Source organism: Prionailurus bengalensis, chromosome A2 (assembly GCF_016509475.1).
Source record: "Prionailurus bengalensis isolate Pbe53 chromosome A2, Fcat_Pben_1.1_paternal_pri, whole genome shotgun sequence".
NCBI lineage: Eukaryota > Metazoa > Chordata > Mammalia > Carnivora > Felidae > Prionailurus > Prionailurus bengalensis.
This window is the reverse complement of record NC_057348.1, coordinates 122534972-122549214: the sequence shown is the minus strand read 5'-3', so window position 1 is coordinate 122549214 and position 14243 is coordinate 122534972. Positions and strand designations below refer to the sequence as shown.

The 14243-nt window shown below is 38.8% G+C and overlaps 1 protein-coding gene across 4 annotated transcripts in view; it reads left to right on the top strand.

Annotated features, from left to right (window-relative positions):
- Nucleotides 1–14243, top strand: part of PDE1C (phosphodiesterase 1C) — a 507283-nt gene that overhangs the window by 417179 nt on the left and 75861 nt on the right. For all 4 annotated transcript variants that reach the window (XM_043589209.1, XM_043589211.1, XM_043589210.1 and 1 more), the window contains 4 exons: nucleotides 3618–3718; nucleotides 6202–6330; nucleotides 8375–8476; nucleotides 9029–9149. In XM_043589209.1, the coding sequence (XP_043445144.1) occupies nucleotides 3618–3718; nucleotides 6202–6330; nucleotides 8375–8476; nucleotides 9029–9149 (453 nt within the window). The remainder of the gene's footprint in view (nucleotides 1–3617; nucleotides 3719–6201; nucleotides 6331–8374; nucleotides 8477–9028; nucleotides 9150–14243) is intronic.

Here is a 14243-nt window from a genome sequence, read left to right as displayed (position 1 = left end):
TTCTTTTCTTTTCTTTTCTTTTCTTTTCTTTTCTTTTCTTTTCTCTTCCTTTCTTTTCTTTTTTTTTCTCTTCTCTCTTCTCTCTTTCCTTTCCTTCCCTCCCCTTCCCTTTCTCTTTTCCTTTTTTTCTCTTTTCCCTCCCTTCCTCTGTTCCTTTCTTCCTGTATCCTTCCTTCCTTCCTTTTGTGCCAGATACCATCTGTCCTTCTTAGCTTCAAGAAACAGAACTGATTTCTAAGCATCCACAGGGTGTTTTGAAAAGCAAGGGTGTTAAAATGACTTTTAAAGGGTATGGTCTTATTTTTTGTTGTTGTTGTTTGCTTATTTAAATCATTTGCTGGTTTTGGTTTATTAGAAGTAAGATAGGATCTTGTTAGTGTATTTGGGCAAAGGGGAGAAGTTACACTGATATTTGTAATAGAACCATAATTATGTAGTTATTTAGACGCCTACTGTCTGGGCTGATGCTCTGTGATTCAGATTTGTTTAGATGGTATACTGTCTCCCAGTCATAATCTTTTTATTGATTGACTTATTGATTTATTTATTTAACAATAGGAAAAAAACCCTACACTTATATTTGTTTTCCCATGAGTTTAAATCCTTGAGGGGTAAAACATCACATGGGTTTGTGTCCAATGGCCCTACCAGGAAGGTTGCTTTGGAATTTGGCCTGAATCATGCCACTGTTTCCATGAGCATGAATTACCTTTCCTCAGATACTCTGGTTTTGTTGGGTGTGCCACCAGGGGTCACCTTTTCTTTGTACACACGAACACTCTCCTGCCTAGAGAGAATTCAGTTTCACCTCTAGTGTAAATATTTTCTGTTTTAAGAAGAGCTGTGTGCTTCCAGGGACCCTGCTTATAGCCGATAGGAATAGCCTTGGACTACAGTGTTCCAGACATACTTGTCATTTTAGAAGCTCTGTTCCAAGCAGGGCTTGACAGGCTCCAAGATAGCCTCATAATCTTATTTTAAAATGTTAACTTTTGGGGGGCACCTGGCTGGCTCAGTTGGTTAAGTATGCAACTCTTGGTATTGGCTCAGGTCATGATTAGGATCAAACCCCATGTTGGGCTTTGCACCGACAGCATGGAGCCTGCTTGGAATTCTCTCTCTCCCTCTCTCTCTCTGCTCCTATGCTGCTCACATGCTCTCTTTCTCTCTCAAAATAAATAAACAAACTTAATTAAAATAAAATGTTAACTTTGCATGAGTTTGGAGAAAGAGATACACTGGGGAATGAGACGGGTAGAGACAGTGAAGGCCATCGAGTGGGGACAGGGTGTTGGTGAAGAAAAGAAAGACATTGCCAAAATAAAAAAATATATATGTATGGAAAGTAGCAAGAGCATGTGTAATATAAAATTATACCTATATAATTTTATGTAAAACTGAGTAAACACAGGAACAATGACCCAAAGGAAATGTGACAGAGATTCAGTGGGAATTCTGGAGACCTAGTATGTGGGTCTTCACATGGCTAGCTGTGTGACCTTGGGTAAGTCATCGAACCTGTCCCAGCTTCAGTTTTCTCATCTAGAAAATGGAGGCAACAACAGTACCTACCTTACGGAGTTGTGTGTATGGCATGAGTTTCTGTATGTGAAGCACCTAGAATGCTGCCTGATGTAAAGTGAGCCCCTGTAGGCACTAGGCCCGATGAAAATGCCCCTCACTGCTTTCAGGGAGGGCACTGCAACTTCAGTTCACTTGAAGTTCTTACTTATCTTAAATGTTAATTTCATTTTCTTGGTTTTTCATCTTAGTCTGTGTTTATGTCTTTCTGCTCCCTGTAGATCAGTTTGTATTTTTTTTTTAACTTTATTTATTTTGAGAGAGAAAGTACAAGAACATAAATGGGGGAGGGTCAGGGCAGAGAGACAGGGAGGGAGAGAGAACCCCAAGAAGGCTCAACTCTGATAGTGTGGGGCTCAAACTCATGAACCATGAGATCGTGACCTGAGCCTAAATCAAGAGTCAGATGGACTCAATGGACTGAGCCACCCAGGCACTCTAGCTTGTATTTTTGAAGTGTAATCTATCAAAGATGCCAGAAAGTTTCCTGACATTTCATGCTGAATTCTGCTAGAAATCATTTGCAAAAGTGTAGCATTTTTTTTTCCCCTGAGTATCTCTATGCTTATTCTTTTACAAACCGTGGGGTCTTTTTTCCCCCATAAGTTGTCTGTAGTTTATTTATTTTACCCTCAGTTATCCACAAAGAAGGTAATAATTCTCAAGAAGTTTTCAAGATGAGTATCAAAATTAGTAGTTAATTAGGAAGAAAAACCAGTTGAGGTGGGAATTATGAAAATGTATGTGTTAATTTTTAATCATTTTGTACTAACTTAAATCAAGTAAATATATTGTGTTCACTAATCTTTAATTCTGACTCCTGGCTCCTTTCTGAATTCTGCTGATGTGGATACTCATATTTGTCTTGCTTTAACCCTGCTCCTATCTAAAATTTCTAGTTTCATTTCTTCAAAGGGAAATGGGAACTTAAAGATACTCATGAAACAAACTCAGGGCAGAATCCCTCTAAATTTTTACAGTTGTTTCCTTCTGTCTCACACTTGCCACACTGTCTAAATCATTGAATTTAGGTACGATAGGTAAACAGTTACATTTTTGTGTTCCTATTTTATTGGTTTTATATCATATTTAATTATGTAATCATAATAACAAGTGCAACTTGTCAAAACAGGGCTTGGAATAAACCACACTGAAACTTGTATTGATTCAACTAGTAACAAAAGTGAGCTGAGGGTCCCAAAGTTTGGGCTAGCAGTCATGGATGTTCTGTCATATGGGCATTGGGCAGTATGGTTTACAGAATGGATGGGAAGCATCAGTGAATCTCAAGTTATTGAAATGGAAGTCAGTTAAGACAGCTTCAAATATGCAGTGGCTATCAAATTCTAGTATACATCAGAATTGTCCGGATTGCATGGTAAAACACAGATTGGTGGTAAAATCCAGAGTTTCTGGTTTGGGGTGATGGGGGTAGGATTTGTATTTGTAACAAGCTGACAGGTGATGCTACCCCTGATGGTCCAGAGAACACGCTCTGAGAACCTTGGATTACAGCCAGTTTTGGTGGCGTGGATGGGGAGAGGTCTTCTCAAAGATCAGCGCGCATAAGGTAGAAGGCCAGGTGTTACCTTTCCATCTGTCTACCTACCCACTTTCTAGTGGAGAGACATCAGGTTTTCTGTGTGTTCTCTGTGTGTTCTTGGTATTGCATTGAAATTTTTAATACATTTTTTTCTGTGTCTACCCAGAAACTTTATGTGGAATCTGGGGAAGAATACAATGAGGGCTTTTAAAGTCTTCATGTTTGTTGTTTTTTGCTTCCTGGAAAAAAAAATAATAAAACTACTCGTTGGCTTTTTTCTTTTAACCTTGCTGGGCATGCTGCTCTCAAATCACATGTCCCCCAGTCTCCTCGCAGGAAAAAAAAAAATTCTGTCTGTCAGGAAACGTGTGTTTGGCAACAGCTTGCCAGCTGCAGGGCGGAAAGACAGCGATGTGGGTGTGTTGTCAGCAAGCTGAAGACTCTGTCTGAGAAAGAGACAGATTATCTGATTGCCCTGTAATCTCCCTTTCAGAACTGGCTGACGGAGCTGGAGATCTTTGCTATAATCTTCTCAGCTGCCATCCATGACTATGAGCACACCGGAACCACCAACAATTTCCACATTCAGACCCGGTGAGGATGTTGAATATTTGGAGAAGAGGCAGGAGGGGGCAGGGACCGAGATTGAGAAGTCAGAAAGGTGTTAGTCACCTTTCTTTTGCATGGTTGCTCTACCTTGCGTTTCTGAAAAAATCAACTTTTCAACAAGATATCAGCCTGGTCAACTTTGACCAAGATTTAGAATTTGAGAAGCCATCTGCTCCCAATTCTCATATTTTATTCACATCAAATATGGATATCCTTTTCTTCTCTATTCTGATGCTAGCTATTTGTTTACTTATACAGGGACTATGCATACTATTTCTACTAGGCGGTAGAACAGTTCACATAAAGGTGAAGATGCCAAGTAGACTAAATCAGCAAGCGTGGGCCAGGCTTGGGGTGTTTCTGTTGACGTGAACAATACCTGAGCCTTCTTGCCCTATGATCTCCGGGATTCTGGGGAGGCTCTTCTTATCCTTCTTGATTTTATCCCTGCTCTGTTGAGTGCTTGCATTGCTCCCTCACATAAGGCCTGGGGAGCTAGGTTGTCTCATGTAGACCTCCTTACTATAGACAACCTATGTACCCACTGTAATGAACCTCTGTGGGGAGTATTAAATATGGGTCCAAGTGCTCCACTCTGAACCTCTTTACTATAACAGATATTGCTAACTTTTTTTTTTTAAATGAAGCTTCACATTTTTCCTTAATATTGCTCTCAGCACAGAATTCCAGGCAAGCAGTCCCAGTCAATTGTCTTTTCCATTTAGGATGAAACCTTATCTGTCCTGTCCTGGCCCAAGAGCTTACCTTCTCTTAAGACAATTATATGGAACTCTGACAGTAGGGTTAATAGGGTCTTGGCATAGTAACCAAAAGAAGCTAGAATTTGGGGAAAGATGGCATGGCTAAGAGGAAGAACGTAGCAGGGAGAGATGAGAATTTAAACCAACTAAATACTTGCTGTTTCACTTGAAAAAGCAGGTGCACACTCTAGATAGGATTGTGTTCATTAAATCAATTGACATGTATTTAATGAACCCTACACTTAATTATGGGGTACACAACAGAAGACAGTACTGTCTGATCTCTGTTCAGAAGGGGAATTGCAATAGATAGCAGCAGACAAAGGGACTTAAGCCATTAGCTTCATTGTCTACCTCCTGCTTCTTCACATAGAGGAGCCTCAGCTACTGGGAAGCAGCCTTTTGTGGTTCACTTGCAAGGTCTTTAAATATAGGGAATTCCTCAGAGCAGCTCTGCTTAGTGGATGTCTATGAGTGGAGCCTTTGCTCTGAGGACAGAGGCTGTGGTGAATAGCACTTGCTGAAGGAAGAGAGGTGGGTGGACTGTACATGGGTCTTTGCTGGAGACCAATGTCAAAACCAATCCCAACTCAGAGGAAATGGCTTAATTACAGCAGCTGGACATGAGCTTAATGTTACAAAATATACGTCAGTTAGAGCCTGACTTAAAAGATATAAGACCAGACCTTTCACCACGACATTTGTATGTTTTGTGTTATCTCCATAGGCGTGGGGATATTCCAGTGGGTTCAGGTATGCTTCGTTTAGAATAGAATTTAAACATTGGCTTCTTTAATAGAACTTTGTTCAAAGCATCTCAGCCCGTGTGATCCCTGCACAGAAAACTAAATCTGTGACCTGGTTCTTTGTCCTTTGATGGTATGTTAAGCCTAACACCTAACACTTTAAAGGTATGCTAGATATATCCCAAAGTGTGGCCAATGACAGTCAGCAGTTATTGTGGGGAGCAGTGGCTGAATTTTCAGAAGACCTTGCCTTTATCCCAACCCTGACACTTAGGTACTATGGGGTTCTGTGAAGTCACTTTAGATCACTGAGACTTAGCGTCCTTGATGAGCAACAAATAACCTGTAATAATCTAAGATTTCATTAAACTGAAGATATTGAAATAGTAAACACACAGCTCTGTGTTTGGTGCAATGGTCTGTAAGAAAGTGACTAAAAACTGTCATATAATTCTTATCATCTTTACTCTCAATTTTACACGTATGACTTTAACACGGCAAGTTTTAAGATCAAGGCACTACCAGAGGAACTTGGCACACTGTACCTATCAAGTGGTATGTGTTAAGAGAATTATAATGATAATAAATACTTTCATTGAATAAAATTTTTAAAAATTAATGTTATTCCAGAAGATACAAGGAAGTTTGAGTTGACCCATGTTTTATGAAATCACCTTTGCTACTAGTAGAGATCATTGAGATCTGGTTATAGAATAGTTTTCAGAGAATTCTCAGGTTGGATATCACATATTTCACATTCACATATTGACATTAAAATACCCTACATATATCTATTGATAATTTGTAGTGTTTGGTTTTAGCTTTTTGGTTGATATAAATGGCATGGGGCAAAGATAATTATTACATTTGGAAAAAAGACGATGCATTCTAGCTTGAGAGAGTTACCTGAAAAATCTCAACCGTTTAACATCCTAAATTATTTTCTTGGCTTTCTGTTCAGGTCTGACCCTGCTATTCTGTACAACGATAGGTCCGTATTAGAAAATCACCATTTAAGTGCAGCTTACCGCCTTCTGCAAGAGGATGAGGAAATGAATATTTTGATCAATCTCTCAAAGGACGACTGGAGGTAAGGATGAGGCAGGAGAGAGATTTGGAGGCCAAGAAAGGAACCGTGAGGAGAGATGAAATATGCTGCTTTTGGAGAAATAATACCATTTGAAATGTTTATGGCACCCTTTCTTCTGCTTCCCCCCACCGCTCACCTCCCTCCCTTTGCTCTCTCTCTTCTCTTTCTCTCTCTCCCCCCCCCCCCCGTCTGTCTTTTGCTTAACACAAATATTCAAATATATTATAGGTACTTTGGAAATACTTGCTGTTTGTTACCTTAGGAAACTTGTGTTGCCTTTATCTTCTGCCCCTGCCCTCCCTCCCCACCCTGGGAGTAGAATTCAGTGATTCATCACTTGCATATAACACCCAGTGCTCAACACAAGTACCCTCCTTAATACCCATCACCCATTTAGCCCATCCCCCACCCACTTCCCTCCATCAACCCTCAGTTTGTTCTCTGTTGTAAAGAGTCTCTTATGGTTTGTTTCTCTCTCTTTTTCCCCCTTCCTATATGTTTCTTAAATTCCACATATGAGTGAAATCATGTGGTATTTGTCTTTTTCTGACTTATTTCACTTAGCATAATACACTCTAGCTCTATCCACGTCACTGCAAATAGCAAGACTTCATTCCTTTTGATGGCTGAGTAATATCTATATCTATCTATCTACATTGATATCAGTATACACACACACACCCCCCCCCACACACACACACACACATACCCACACACACACACCACATCTTTATCCATTCATCAATCAGTGGACATTTGGACTCTTTCCATAGTTTGGCTATTATTAACAATGAGGCTATAAACATTGGGGTACCTGTACCCCTACAAATCTATATTTTTGTACCCTTTGGGTAAATACCTAGCAGTGCAATTCAGCAAATTCAGTAAAGTCACAGGATATAAAATCAATATATAGAAATCAGTTGCATTTCTGTATATCAATAATGAAGCAGCAGAACAAAAAATCAAGGAATTGATCCCATTTACAATTGCACCAAAACTAATTAAGATATCTAGGAATAAATCTTAGCTTCTTAAAATCTGAGTTTTTTATTTAAAATATGTTTTTTACTTTCTATTTGATTTGAAGTTTTCTTTAAAACTTTCAAAACTTCCTAAGAAAATTATTTTGACGCTCAAAAAAATCGCGGATAACTAATTCTAGTGCCTAAATGACATTATGTGTCTTTGAATGAATTTAGGCACACCTGAGTTTGAATATGGACATGGCTACTAGCTATATGACATTTAGGAAGTTACTTAACCCCTTCACACTGTTGTAAAATTTATTTTCTAGAAAATAGGTAATAAAATTTATCTCTTGCTTTGGTTAATGTTATGACAAAGGATATAACCCATTTAAAATGCTTAGCACACTTTGTGATGTATATGGCAACCCTGCAAGTCATGTAAATGTAGGTCAGGTGTTTCAAAGATTAGAGGCCAAACCATTTATTTTATTTAAAGTTTATTTACTTTGAGAGAGAGAGCAAATGGGGAGGAGCAGAGAGAGAGAGAGAGAGAGAGAGAGAGAGAGAATCCCAAGCAGGCTCTGCACTGTCAGCACAGAGCTGGACACAGAGCTCAAACTCACGAACTGTGAGATCATGACCTGAGCCGAAATCAAAAGTCCTATGTTTAACCAACTGAGCCACCCAGGTGCCATCAGAGGCAAAACTATTTGAATCCTTACAGAGTTCTGAATCTACGGTGATGCAAATAGTACTTATATTTTAATTAAACAGTCAGCTGTTTATCGAATATTTTTGTGCTAGCCATTATGCAAAGGTTCAGTGAAATAAGCCATGCCGAATGATATGTATATTCCATGTGTCATATCCCTAATAAATGATTTCCTTAATCCTTACCCTTCACTTATTCCCCATTAAAAAAAGAAAAAAAGCCCACCTAAAAGGCTCAGGTGGATTAGAAATGTCACAACTAATTAACTGGTTTTGCCTAGAAGTGGCAGAAAGTATAAACAAATTTTTGCTTTCTGTTTTTTTACTTCTATGCTTCTCTCTCCACGGGGTGTCCCTGAAAGGGAGTTTCGGACCTTGGTAATTGAGATGGTGATGGCCACGGATATGTCCTGTCACTTCCAACAAATCAAAGCAATGAAGACTGCTCTGCAGCAGCCAGAAGCGTGAGTGCCCCTGTGACCTCATGTGTTTTTATGGGTGTCCGAAGAGGTGCTTGTCCACGTTGTAGCATCTTTGAAGAGCACCTTCTTCAGAGAACGTTACTGAATAGTCTCATAAAGTGGGGATGTTTGGAGGAAAGAGCATGAGAATTGTACATATCACAGATAGATTTTCATCAGGTTTGAAATAAATAATAGGACCAGTAACAATTTGCTCCAGTTAGAATTTAAAATAATTCTTCGTGGGAAACTAAATCATCAAAGATTCACTCAGCGGAGAGGCCACAAAAGGCAGTGAGTGACTCTTGGGTTCTTGTCTTTTTGAACGATGCGGTCATTCCAGAGATACTTTTGAGTCTATATGTGAGGTGTGCAGCTCAATAGACATGGAGACTCAGCTGATGACCAGCTCAGTTGCAGGATGAAATGATGCTTTCCCCCAGTTCAGCTGAAGTGGGGTTTGAGATGGGAGAATAGAAGAGATAAAACAAAGCAATGATTTTTAAAAACTCTGAAAGTTTGATCCTCACGTGTTTGGGTCCTTTGGGTTGACAGAATTGAAAAGCCGAAAGCATTATCCCTGATGTTGCACACAGCAGACATTAGCCATCCAGCAAAAGCATGGGAGCTCCATCATCGCTGGACAATGTCACTCCTGGAGGAGTTCTTCAGACAGGTACCTTGTTGTGCTACTCCTCAGGGCTGTCATCAGTAGATATTTCTGAATTTTCTATTTCAGCAATGCTATAATAAGACTATGGGAACTGCAGTAATTTTCTTTGGGGAGTAAGGTTTCATAGCTTTTTGTTTGTTTGGTTTTTTGTTGTTTTTTTTTTTTGTTTGTTTCTTGGTCATGTGATGTCTGACTCTTACCTAAATTTTGATTCTCAGAACATTATGGTGTTTCTGTCCTATCCATTTCTGTTTGGAAAAAAAAAAAAAAAACAAGCACTTGCTTTTGGCAGTCTTTTGTCAAAATGTCAACTGGTTACTTTCCTTTTTACTGTTTATTTTAATGGGTTGACCAAGTGGTAGTTACTTTTGCATTATCCTGTAGGATTAACATGTTAATCTTTAACTCATAATAATTTAGCTGTTATAATTGGTTGGGTTGTTTCTTTTGAGCAGATAAGCCATGTTGTCAAATTCCAAAGTGAGGTGTGGCAATTTGTGGTCAGGAAATCACTAGATGCTGCTGCTTCAATTATATTTAAACTTACTACATCCTAAGACACAGGGTTGTGTTTTCTAAAAGGGTAGCCAGAGTCTTTAGTGAGTAGGCAGTACTTTAAAATTAAATTTAAATTCTTTTTTTCAACGTTTATTTATTTTTGGGACAGAGAGAGACAGAGCATGAACGGGGGAGGGGCAGAGAGAGAGGGAGACACAGAATCAGAAACAGGCTCCAGGCTCTGAGCCATCAGCCCAGAGCCTGACGCGGGGCTCGAACTCACGGACCGTGAGATCGTGACCTGGCTGAAGTCGGACGCTTAACCGACTGCGCCACCCAGGCGCCCCTAAAATTAAATTTAAAAAGGGGTGCCTGGATGGCTCAGTCAGTTAAGCGTCCGACTTCAGCTCAGGTCATGATCTCACAGCTTGTGAGTTCGAGCCCTGCATCGGGCTCTGTGCTGACAGCTCAGAGCCTGGAGCCTGCTTCAATTCTGTGTATCCTTCTTTCTCTGCCCCTACCCTGCTTGTGCTCATTCTCTCTCTCTCTCTCTCTCTCTCTCTCTCTCTCATAAATGAATAAATGTTAAAAAATTTTTTAAAAATAATATTAAATTTAAAAAAGGTACACAGAAGTAGAGAAATAGGGGAATAAGTGCATAGTACCAAAAACTGATGTCTTCTCTAGAAGAGCTGCCATTAAAACATCTGCTTTGACATACGAGGTCCTGAGGTTGAAGGCAAGATGACATATGCAGACTGTGGGGCCTGAATTACAGCCAATTCACATCAGTACAGTTAATTCAGTTCTTGTTACTTCATGAAGGGTGGTTCATGTCATGGACTCAGAGACTTCTGACACTGCACAGAACATTTATGAAGGCCAGTCTCAACTTTGTCCCATGAACCGACAAGAGATAGGGTCTTTCACTGGTTACTTAATTTTTGGAAGCAAATTACTCCTATGATTACTCTTCTTCTGGGATTCTGGTTTGAATGGGAGAATTGTAGAAGGCATCTGTATGTGTGTGTGTTTTCTTCTGAAACTGTACACAGTATCGAGTGATGAGCTGGGACTAGAGTTAACAGCATATTCAACGAAGTCCAGATGACTCTTCGTTATTTTTTTCTATTCCACCTGGTTCGTGGGACTAATCAAATCACTCTTCTAGTTCCTAATGGACTTATCTGAGATTTGTGTTTTAGGACGTGGTAGTGGGGAGTGGATTTAGGGGAAGGTTGTACCAGATGTTTTCTTAGGGTCCTTCTGGCATTACATGTTCTACACTTCCTTCATACTGTCTAGGAGTTCACATCAGGGTATGCATATACACATGCACCCCTCAGCTGTTATGTGAATACACCAGCAGGTACCCTGTTCTGCATTTGGCTGTTTCCCTTTGCAAAGGCATTGGTTGGTCTCTCAGACTAGTTCTCACGGAGAACCTAGTGGTATGTGAGGAACTAGAGCTGTATAGGTGTGGCCTTATGTATATAAGAATGACTCTGCAAATTCATCCTTAATCAAGGGCTAATTTTGAACCATTTTTCCAGAAGCTCTTTTCCTAATATTAGTGAGAGGATTTTCTGTAAATACCCCCTCTCCATTATCATATGCTTTCTTTAATATTGCTTGTGTAATAACACCCCTAATGGCTAGGAGTATTTAATTTGTAGCCAAAGGTCGGTGATAGTAACTCATGTAAGTTTGAGGTAATGAAATGATTCCTTCTTTTAATTGTGAGTGGATATGAGAAATTACTTAAACATGTGCACATTTTCCCCATAAAAGAAACCTTGTTTGCATACACATATGTTTGAATTGAATGAAAACGTGCTAGAGGCAATGTGAAAATAACCTTATTGAATTTCTTGCCCATTGGGAATGGAATGTTAGCTCACTGGACTGGAACTACTTTTTAGTAATTATGATTCAGTAAATTATTTTTATTGACTTAATATTTTAACCCAGATGCCATAAGCCATTGTAAGTAACCCATGTAGGAGAAATGTTGCCTCAGTTCTTAACTATAGATTTTAAATCAGACAGTTCAAATGGGAAATCTCAATGGGACTGTGGAGTCTTTGAAAGTATTACATTTGGAAGTTGGGTTATAATTCAAAATAAGGGCATAGCCTCAGTACTGAAAGACCAGACCTTCCATGCTTTGCTAAAAGAGTAAGTTACATCTTAAGTATTATAACCATATTTTACAAAATCTAAGCTACTGCTTCAGGGTGCTTCTCAATGAAATATTGACTTTAAAGAAGTATAAGTTTGCCTTTTTGGTAAATACATGCTATAAAAGTCTTGAGGTTCATTTCATTTATATTGTTGTTTATTTTTATATTTTGCAAATGTTCTCTACAATTCTTTTAGTATCTTCTATGTCTGTGGTTATTTCCCTGTTGTTATTATTATTATTTTAAATGCTTATTTATTTATTTTGAGAGAGAGAGGGAAAAAGTGTGAGTGGGAGAGGGGCAGAGATGGAGAGACAGAATCTCAAGCAGGCTCTGCACTGATAGCAAGGCTCCATCAATGTGGGGCTCAATCCTATGAAGTATGAGATCATGACCTGAGCCAAAGTCAAGAGTTGGATGCTTAGCTGACTGAGCCACCATATTTCCCCATTTTAATTTTTTTAATTTTTAATTTTTAAAGTTTATTTTACTGAGAGAGAGAGAGGGAGAGAGAGGGGAAGAGAGAGAGAGAGAGTGCACATGTGTGAGTGGGGGAGGAGCAGAGAGAGAGGGAGACAGAGAATTCCAAGCATCCTCTGCATTGTCAGTGCAGAGCCCTATGTAGGGCTCGAACTCGAACTTGCAAACTGTGAGATAGTGACCTGAGCCAAAATCAAGAATGGGATCCATAACTGACTGAGCCACCTAAGTGCCCCTATTTCCTCATTTTTAATTTTCATTTCATATATTAGTGTGTGCCCTTTCTTCTCTATGAAATTAGCTAATCATTTGATTATTTTATTGTTTCTTTTTTATTTTATAATACCTTAATTGAGATTTTCATTTGTACTAATTCATTTCTTCTGCTTGAGTTTACTTTGTTCTTTTGTTAACTTCCTGAGATGGATGCTTAATTCACTTATTTACATTCTGCCTGTTTAACATTACTAATAGGAGTTTGTCTTTTTCTTATGAATCTTACGGATTCATATATGCAGTATGTTTACAATCACTCCTTTCTAAATATTCTGGAATTTTGGTGTAGATTTTTCTTTTACCCAAGAGTTGCTTCTGATAGAAGTGTTTGTTTATATAATTTCCAGTGGTAGGGTCTTTTGCTTTCTAGTTTTGTAATTATTTGTGGGTTATTGAAATTAAATCACAGAAATTTTTCGTTGTTTGGATTTTATTGTGAATCATTTGTCACCTACTGTATAATCAGTGTTGTGAGTATTCACTGCTCTTGAAAAATATATTTTTAAAAAAATTTTTTTTTTCAACGTTTATTTATTTTTGGGACAGAGAGAGACAGAGCATGAACAGGGGAGGGGCAGAGAGAAAGGGAGACACAGAATCGGAAACAGGCTCCAGGCTCTGAGCCATCAGCCCAGAGCCCGACGCGGGGCTCGAACTCACGGACCGCGAGATCGTGACCTGGCTGAAGTCGGACGCTTAACCAACTGCGCCACCCAGGCGCCCCCTTGAAAAATATATTTATTTTCTTCTTGCAGGATATAAAATTCAAAGAATACTGTACACACCTACCTTATCAATTATGTCATTTAGGTATTTTATATATCATTAAAATTTTTTTGATCTTTTGTAGGATGACAAGTGTTTCTATTTTTTTTCTATGTAGTATGAAGGTTGATTCTATGTTACTTGGTTCTTGGATATTAATAACTATTAGACCATCATAATTTACTGTATCCCTTATCATTATAAAGCCTGCCTCTGTATCTCATCTAATGCTTTTACCTAGAATTCAAATTTGACTCATTTTAAGAATATGACCCCTGTCTTTGCATAGATTTTTATGTTCCACCTTTCAGAAGCACTTTGGTTGGGATGTGCCTTTTAAACACTGTATATAGGGGCTTCTGGGTTGGCTCAGTTGGTTAAGTGTCCGAGTTCGGCTCAGGTCATGATCTCGCAGTTTGTGGGTTCGACAGCTTAGAGCCTGGAGCCTGCTTCGAATTTTGTGTCTCTCTCCTTCTGCTTCTCTTCTGCTCACACTCCATCTCTCTCTCTGTCTCTCTGAAAAATAAACATTAAAAATAAATAAACACTGTACGTAGTTGAGGTTTTTTTATGAGGCAACCTAAGATTCTTTTCTTTTATTATTTGAAATCAGCTGTATTAACATCCATTGAGATGACAGAAATACTTGATCTTAGGTGCCATGACATTTTACATTATGCTTTCTGTTTTTATGGTTTCTTCTTAAATAGTTCACTGTATTGGCTATGCTGTCTGCTTTGTTATGTATTTACTTCTTCTGATGACTTGGAAGTTTCATATTTTCAGTTTTTCCAGTGGCTAACTTGATAGTAAAAAATTTTACATTCTCTATTTATTTCGATAGTATCTATTGCTTCCTTGTTATAAAAATTAGTAAACTTCTTTTCCTCTCACC